Source organism: Galeopterus variegatus, unplaced genomic scaffold (genome assembly GCF_000696425.1).
Source record: "Galeopterus variegatus unplaced genomic scaffold, G_variegatus-3.0.2 Scaffold3034, whole genome shotgun sequence".
In the NCBI taxonomy this organism is placed as follows: domain Eukaryota; kingdom Metazoa; phylum Chordata; class Mammalia; order Dermoptera; family Cynocephalidae; genus Galeopterus; species Galeopterus variegatus.
Window position 1 is genome coordinate 172994 of NW_007729145.1, and position 9395 is coordinate 182388.

The window sequence follows — 9395 nt, forward strand, 5'->3', positions numbered from 1 at the left end:
CCTAATTTACCAAAGTCACAAAGGTTTATTTTTCTATGTTTTCTTCTAAAAGTTTCAGGCCTTAGCTCTTACTTAGATCTGTGATCCATTTTGAGTTGATTTTTGTACATGGTATGAGGTAGGGGTCCAACTTCATTCTTTTGTGTGAGGCGATTCCAGCACCATTTGTTGAAAAGACTTTTCTTTTCCCATTAAATGATCTTGGCATCCTTAATAAGTCAGTTGACGATATATGTAAGATTTTATTTCTGGTCTCAGTTTTCTTCAGTTGATCTGTGTGTTTGTTTTTATGCCAATACATGCTGTCTTGATTCCTATAGCTTTTGTTGTAAGATTTGAAGTGTGAGTTCTCCAACTTCTGTTCTTTTCAAGATTGTTTTGAGTATTCTCAGTCTTTTACACTCCCGTGTGAATTCTAGCATAGATTTTTCCATTTCTACAAAAAAGTTAGCTGGAATTTTGATAGGGATTATGTTGAATATGTAGATAAATTTGTGAAGTGTTGCCATCTTAATAATATTGTTTTCCAGTCTGTGCACATGGGATATTTTTCCATTTGTTTAGGTCTTCTTTAATTTCTTCTAACAGTGTTTTATGGTCTTCAGAATATAAGTTTTGCACTTCCTTTGTAAATTTATTCCTAAGTATTTTATTCTTTTGGATGCTATCGTAAGTGGAATTGTTTTCTTAATTTCATTTTCAGAATGTTCATTGCTAGTGTATAGAAATACAATTGATTTTTGTATATTGATCTTGAATCCTGCAACTTTGCTGAACTCATTCAGTAGTTCAAAAAGTTTTCCTGTGGATTCCTTAGGCCTGTTTTCTATACACTAGATTATGTCATCTTTGAATATGCATTACTTCTTCCTTTCTGATCTGGAAGTCTTTTTTTTTCTTTTTCTTTCCTTAATTGCCCTGGCTCTAACCTCCAGTTCAATGTTGAATATAAGTAGCAAGAGCAGACATTCCTGTCTAGTTCCTGATCTTAGGGAGAAAGCTTTCAGTCTGTCATCATTAACTATGGTGTTGGGTGTAGGTTTTTAATAGATTGATCCCCTTTGTCAGGTTGAGGAAGTTTTCTTCAACAATCTATTCTTAGTTTGTTGAGTGTTTTTTCTCTTTTTAATCATGAAAGGGTGCTGGATTTTGTCACATGTTTTCTGTGTCTGTTGAGAAGATCATGTGGTTTTTGTCCTTTATTCAATTAATATGAAATACTACATTGATTGATGTTTTTCATGTGTTAAACCAACCTTGCATTCCTGCCATTAATCTCACTTAGTCATGGTATATAATCCTTTATATACGTTGCTGGTTCGGTTTGCTAGTATTTTGCTGAGGTGATATACCTTTTTAAAGAGAAAAAAAGTGGGGGGAAAAAAGAAAAAATTGTATAGTATGATCACACAGAATATAGATATATTTTTTAAAAACATAAAAGGAAAAATACTCCCACATTTCATTATCTTTGAGTAGTTGAATTATGGATGATGAGTTTTGCTTTGCTGTATTTCTCTGTATGTTTTAGAGCTCTGTAGTGGACCTTGATAAGCAGGAAGAAAAGATACTTCTGTGGTTGGATAGAATGGGAATGTGCTTGTCCTGGCCAGGGTGTGAGGACATGGGTACCCTCAAACAGTTGGTGGGAGTAGGGATGGATACAGCCTTTTCGGTGGGCAGTTTTGGCAATACATATCAAGACCTAGCTAGCCATCATATATTTCAAAATTCACCTTAAGCAATTACTTGGGCACCTGTGGCAGGATGTGTGGCTGTAGTGTTGAACAGCTTAAGTATTCATCATTAGGTTACAGAACAGAAAAAATAAGTTGATACTACTTGTATTTAAAATTATGTTTAGATATGTGTACTTTTAAAAAATGTCTAGAAAGGTGTGCACCACACTAAGATTGGAGGTGGTCTCCTGGTGATAGGTTTACTTAGGGAGGCATTCCCTTTGGCGTGTCCGTGTTCCAGTTTGCTTAGTTAACAAACACCTTTGTGTTCAAGGGTAGGAATTGGCAGAGCCCACTTCCTCTGGGAAGGTGGTAGAAGAAAGTGTTTTGCTCTCCAGGATGGGTGATTTGGAGGGACAGGTGACAGCATCAGCTAAAATTTGCCCTCTGAATGCCCCATCCGGACCCAGAAGAGCTGGTTTTTGTGGGGGTTGTGAAAACTTTTTCTTCCTCGTGCTTTAATTTCAGGCCCCAGATTTCCCATGCATCTTACATGTTAACACAGGCCTGCTCCCTGACATTTATCTAGGAATAACATGTAACCCACCACCCATTATCAGTAAGAAGAAAATTGCAAGAAGAGAATTGCAAGAATGTGACCGGGGCACTGAAACATCTGATACTTGTAGGACCTTATTTTTAGGAAGCACAGATATAGTCTTTCTTTCCTTTAATGAAATGGAATAAAAAAAGTGTTGTGAAAAAATTCCTGCTTGCCAAAGTTCAAAGGTCTTTCCCAACCACTTATGAACCCCGATCAGATTTAATTTTCATGCCTGAATGCCAGCATTAGCATTGCAGTCTGAATAGACAGGTAGGAAGTGTTTTTATTTGAGAGAGCCCACTACGGAACTTTTCCAAATGTCATATCAGCACTCCTACTTCCTAGTGCTCCATTTCACTTGTCTTCTCTTTTAGGTACTGCTTCTCTGAGATGGCCCCAGTGTGTGCAGTGGTTGGAGGGATCTTGGCACAGGAAATTGTGAAGGTAAAAAGTTGCTGTGGAGTAGAAGTTAGTTGATGTTGTATAGGTGCCGACAGAGATAACCAAGGACTGTCTTAGAGAGCTTTCTCTGATCCCACTCATCCTTGTTTCATGCCCTACCCTTTCCCACTCCATTCCCATGCTCTCCAGCCCATCCAAATGACCTTTGAGTGCCTGCTCTGTGCTAAGCCCAGAGCTGGACTTAGTGCCTTTAAGGTGCTATCTACTGTCCCCTAACTATACCTATCATGTTTGTCAGGTATTCTGCTTCTCACACTCTATGAAATGGGTATTATTGTGATTCCCATTTGAGAGGAAGACAGTGAGGTCCAGAAAAGGGACTCTAAGAACTGTGCTTTTAACCTATTTTATACAGTTTTTTTTCCATACATCACCATGGCGTCAAAGCTCCTCTCTTTAACCCACACACCATAGGTATTTGTAGAGAAGGAGGAAAATCAATGTGTGTGGAGAAAAAAAGAAAAAAAATGTTCAGAACACGTGCACTATGCCAGGAGTCCCACAGGCTCTTTGCAGGGTGACTCGTGACCACATTAAGTAGGTGTTTTTTGTCTCTCTCTCAGGGAAGTATCTTATGCTGGATCACATAACCAATACCTAGCACTGCCTTTAGAGTCTCTTCTGCAACATTTGGGTTGCTGAAGCTATAGGACACCCCAAATATATTTTACTTTCTTTGGAGACTTTGATATTTGCCCAAAGATGTTAAATTTGCCTTTTGTAGATTCTCACTTGCTTTAGTGAAATTGTAATGATTTGTTCTTTTCTTTTGTGGGATGGACTCATGCCTGGTCAGATGGTTTCCCAAGTCCATGTACATGTCAAGTTTGAGTTTAGGAGGACAATGTGGAAACCCAGCCTTACCACTTTGTCTTGGGATCTGTAAATTTGCTCTGGAGACATTGACTCAATTTGATAGTCACACCATTTTCTTTTTTCTTTCCTTTTTTTGTCTTTTTTCGTGACCGGCAACGGGATCGCAACCCTCAGTGTCGCGCCCGCACTGCGCCCAACCAGTGAGCGGACCGGTCTCTACATGGGATCCGAACCCTCGGCGGGAGCGCTGCCACACTCCCAAGCGCCACACTCTACGGAGTGCGCCACCGGGCCGGCCCACACCATTTTCTTAAGGCTACTTTTTTCTCTCTTCTTTCCTGGTCATTCTCTCTGGACTAAATTATTCCTCTACCCTAATCTAATCTGCTTCTACATTATAGGTGCTATATTAATCTGTTCCTGTTACTTATAACAAAATATATGGAACAGGGTAATTTATAAAGAAAATGAAATGTATTGCTTACAGTTTCAGAGGCTAGCTAGTCCAGAGTCCAGGGAACACATCTGGTGAGGGTCTTGGTGGTGACTTCAGTGACAGCGGGGTATCACATTGTGAAAATGGCAGAGCAGAGAAAGCGAGAGAGAGATAGAGACAGACTCTCCTCTCTCCTTTTAAAGCCCTCAGAACCACGCCCCTGACCACCTTTTTTTTTTTTTTGTCTTTTTCGTGACCGGTAAGGGGATCGCAACCCTTGGTGTGGTGTCGCCCACACCGCGCTCAGCCAGTGAGCACACCGGCCATCCCTATATAGGATCCGAACCCGCAGCGGGAGCGTCACTGTGCTCCCAGCGCTGCACTCTCCCGAGTGAGCCATGGGCTCGGCCCCTTGACCACCATTTTTAATCCATTCACTACTGCACGGTCCTACAATCCAATCACCTCTTCAAGGCTCCACCTTTCAATTACCATAATAGGATTTCTCACCCTCTTAACAGTCACAGTGGGGGACAAATTTCTAATATATAAAACTTGGGGGACACAATTCAAGCTTCAGTGAGTTTGGGGGGACATAATTCAAGCTTCAGTTTGTTTTGGGGGGATATTATTCAATCCACTACAGGTGCCAAGGAGGGGAAAGAAGAGAAGTATGTAATGGCCATACCTGTTCCCTTGTTCACACCTTCTGCTTAGCCCAGAGTGATGTGAAAATTTCGGTTTATATGCCCAGTTGGAGAAATTGGTAGTGGCCGCCCAGAGGACTGTATTGAGGATTCTTTTTTTTTTTTTTAAAAGATGACCGGTAAGGGGATCTCAACCCTTGGCTTGGTGTTGTCAGCACCACGCTCACCCAGTGAGCAAACCGGCCATCCCTATATAGGATCCGAACCCGTGGCCTTGGTGTTATCAGCACCGCACTCTACCGAGTGAGCCACGGGCCGGCCTTGTATTGAGGATTCTGAGGCTGCCTTTAGACAGACTCTGCAGGAAAGAATGCAATGACGGAAAAGCCATAAGGTGGGGAATGGGAACTTACATGTCTTTGTAGCCTATAATGATGACACTACCACCACTAGTAATAATACATTTACTGAAAGCCCACTATGTGCCGCACAAAGACTGTATATTCTTTATGTGGATAAATTCACTTTATCTCACAAAAACCCTACGAGGTAGGAACTGTTTTGTCAGCACCACGCTCAGCCAGTGAGTGAACCGGCCATCCCTATGTGGGATCCGAACCCGGGGCCTTGGTGTTATCAGCACCGCACTCTCCCGAGTGAGCCACGGGCTGGCCCAGGAACTGTTTTGATCCCTAATATATATAAGAGGAACTGAAGTGCAGAGAAGTGAAATTGCTTGCCCAAGCTAGTAAGTGGTAGAACCTGGATTTAAGACCAGGCAGTCTGGTTTCTGAGCCTGTGCTCTTCACCACTTGGCAGTTGTGTCTCAGGTATTGTCCCTGAATGGCACCCATGTCCAGAGACTATGCATGGACCCCAGTGCTGCTGTCCTTGTACCCTCAGCCTCACTTCTGTATATCCCCTTGAGAAGCTACTCCCTGAGTTTTTCATGTGGGATGGAGATTGGAGGTCGAGGCAAGTGGCCTTGACACCACTGTTTGTGGTGGCTTCTCTCCATCCCAATCCTGTTGCAGCCCCCTTCTTTCTGCCTGCTGGGGACAGCTGTTGCCCAGCATCTTGTTTCTGTTTATCCCAGATAGCCAGAGGACTCTGCATTCTTGGTTGCTGGGTGTGTTTGGCATCTTCTCCTACCCCATCTTGCTTGGGAAGCACTTTACCTTTTGCCCCATGTTTACCCCATGCTCTGCTCTCTTATGCCTGCCACTCCCCCTTACTTATATCACAGTTCCAGCCTTCAGCCAGCTGGCAGGAGGGTCCTACAATCTGAGGACCTCAGTCTCTCCCTTCTCTCATGAGGCACTATTTGACTACCTATAAAAAATAAATATCGTGAGATGGAGGCCGTAATTCTGTTCCCTTAGAATTATCTTTTGGTTTTTTTTCCTTTTTTACGTTCTTCCAGACACCATATTTTATATGTCCATTGTCATGTCATGCTTACTTAAGTTTAAATCCTCCTTCCTTTCTCCCCATCCCTACTGTCTATGGCAGGTCTCTCTGCCTGCAGTAGTAGAGATGACAGTGAAAGCAGCAGCCACAGCAGGCTCGATGTTAAAACATGTCCCATCTCATGTAACCTGGGTTTGAGGGTCTGGGAGTTCCATCTGTGGGGTGTTGGGCCCTTCCACCTGGCTGAGTGTGTGGCATCTGCACATATTGGTAAAGGACCCCTGGCCCCCATTAGTAATAACAGCTCTTACTTATTGAGAATTTACTGCGTGCCATTATAAGCCTGATTGAGTTTTGTTCTCACCAAAAACTCTAGCAGGCAGGGGCTATTTATTTGCCCATTTTATATGCAGACTCAGAGAAGCAAACCTCTATCTAATCCAAGCTCCGTGTGGGCAAGGACTTTCTCGGAATCCTTAATATCTAGAATAATACCTCGCACAGAGTAGATGCTCAATAAATTTTCCTTGGCTGAGTGGCTGAATAACCACTTGAAGTAGATAAAATCTTCCCCATTTTACAGACACGGAAATGGAATAGGATTGGCTTTTAATTCTAAGAGGGGCAGTTCAGAATGTTTAAAACCTGTTTCTAACCTCCTCAAGGAGGTCACCTTCCTTGTAAATGATGAGCATGGTGCTTCCAGGAACCACTAAACTCTGACCTGGCAGCTTTACTTAGGTGATATCCTCTTTATCAAGGAGGTCACCTTCCTTGTAAATGATGAGCATGGTGCTTCCAGGAACCACTAAACTCTGCCCTGGCAGCTTTACTTAGGTGATATCCTCTTTAGTTATTTTTATAATTAATTAATTTTTTAAAAGATGACCCAGTAAGGGGATCTTAACCCTTGACTTGGTGTTGTCAGCACCACGCTCTCCCAAGTGAGCCACAGGCGGCCCTATGTCCTCTTTAAATGGTAGTTTGTAGTGAAGTTCCAACTCTTTTTGGGTTAAGCACCCCTTTGAAAATTCACTGACACCTATGAACCCTTTCCTCAGATAAATATAGGTACACACATGAGAGCATGTAAGGTTTGACCCCATCTTTAAAAGTGCTCTATCCTGGTAACCCCACAAGATAATCACCATTTCTATAGCTGAATGGCATTGCCTAGGCCCTCTGGATCCCAGCCCTGGCCCACCTATGGAAGGCCAGCAGCACTGTGTCCTCATGGAAGAGCTGCCTTCTGCATCAGTGTGTCCCCCTATTAAATTTGTCCCCTCAGGTGATGAAGGCTGCAACCTAAAAAGTGTTGAAATGAATGCTTCCTTTCTCAGTTGAATAGTCATAAATAATTATTGCTGCCGTTTGCCCAGTGGTGCTACTCTGTGCTAGCCATTGTTTTAGATATTTGAGGTATATCATCTCTCTTAATCTCCAGGATAATACATTTGTTATTCTCATGTTACCTGGGTAAAGTAAGTTCAAAGAGGTTAAATGATCTGCCCAAGGACATGCTGCTGGTGAGGACCAGAGGATGACAATCAAAATTGTCTCCAGACATTGCCAAATAGCCCTGGGGAGCCAAATGAGAACCACTGCTCTAGACTGCTTTTTTAAGATCTTTTTTTTTTTTTTTTCCTTTCCTCCATTTATCCCTTTTAAAGGACTTGAGCTGAACCCTCTTTTTATTTTTCTCCCCAGGCCCTGTCTCAAAGGGACCCTCCTCACAACAACTTCTTCTTCTTCGATGGCATGAAGGGGAATGGGATTGTGGAATGCCTTGGCCCCAAGTGAACCCAAGCCTTGGCAGCCCCAGAGATGCTGACCTGCAGCATACCCACATGTATTCCCTGTCCCCTGCCCCCCACAGAGGCATCTCCAGACAGGGAGAAGGGAAGTCATTGGCCCAATACAAAGCGTTTCCTGAGAGCAAAGTGTCAATTGGCCGCTGTCTCCATTCCAGCACTGCTCGGGACTGTTTGCCACCCCAGGCCTGCTAGCTCCCCTGAGTGGTGATCGCCTCGAAACACCGCTCTGACATCTCTCTGTCCTGGTGCCATCTCGGCGTCACCAGACCTCTGGGGTATTGTTGGAGATGCCTGCCAGGAAACAGCACAGCACACCTTGTTGCTTAGGAGCCTCTTGCCACCCTCTTGGACTTATTCTCTGCCTGATGTCATACAAAGAAAAACATGACTTCAGGTGGGGAATAAGCTCAGATCTAGTGAAACGTCATGGAACCACAGTTCCAAATACAGACAGGTGCCCTGAAGAAGAAAAACTATGACAAGTGGAATGTATTTCCTCCAGTTTGAGATCCTGAAAAACAACAGGTGGCATCTGTTGTGCTGTTCTTGGGTTTTAGTTTAGGATTAGTCGAGTTCCAGCCTGGATTTTGGAAGAGGGGAAATGTTACTAAGTCCTCTTGGATATTAGAGTGAGACCTTGCAAGTTGAATATTATTGGGAGAGCTAGTTTTAAAAAGGCAGGTTCCTGGGTCCTACTCCTGGAGCTTCTGGGCTGGGACAGAGGAGCCTGCCGTTTTAACAGGATCCCAGTCACTGAGGTGGCACAGACCACTCTGGAGGCTGTTGCATTTAAGGGCTGTGTCAGTCCTTCAATTCCTCCTGTATTGCAGCTGTTTGTGTTTTATATATTTTCTAGATTTTCCTTGGTTCTTTAAAAAGCAATGATAGAAATAAAGTTATTTGCTTTAGGATTGGCTTGTTTTTCTTTCACTTTAGAAACACCTTCTGACAGGGATGATCCTACCAATTGCCTTGTTAGACCTGAAGAAATATCACTTCATGCTTTGACATGACTTGAAGATTCCTCTCGGCACTCACCATATCTGCCACCATTCTTTTGGGTAATGCAGCAAGAGTTAGATTGCTCAGATTGTACAGCATGTAGAAGCTCTGGCTCCAGTTGTCTATTGAGTAATTCAGCTAAATAGTGGCTGTTTTCAGTGACAAGAATTAAAATAATAATGAAAAAGAAGTGAAACAGGTGATACTGATTCTACCATCTATTTAGATTCTCTGTGTGCCAGGCATTGATTATATAGAGTAAGAGTGGGTGATGGTCCCATTTTAAAATTAAGTGAGGCTTAAGTAACGTGCCCAAAGTCCCATGGTTGGTAAGGGTCAGAGCTTTCATTGGAACACCAGGTTTGTCTTGACTCAGCAGCCGGAGCATGATCCAGTTCACGTCACCTTTCTCATGTTTCTCTTTGATGTAAAATTGTGGAAGGTTCGGATAAATCAGTCCCTTTCCTGTTTCAGTCCTGCTGTAGTCAGCGGGAAAAAAACTGGTCTCTACTAGGAGAAGGAACT

General features: G+C 43.1%; 1 protein-coding gene across 1 annotated transcript in view; it reads left to right on the forward strand.

Annotated features, from left to right (window-relative positions):
- The window catches only part of SAE1 (SUMO1 activating enzyme subunit 1), a 70352-nt gene extending 61575 nt beyond the window's left edge, over positions 1–8777 (forward strand). The window contains exons 8-9 of the mRNA XM_008583776.1: positions 2658–2727; positions 7762–8777. Coding sequence (XP_008581998.1) covers positions 2658–2727; positions 7762–7854 — 163 coding nt within the window. The 3' untranslated portion in view covers positions 7855–8777. The remainder of the gene's footprint in view (positions 1–2657; positions 2728–7761) is intronic.
- The last annotated feature ends 618 nt before the right edge of the window (positions 8778–9395 follow it).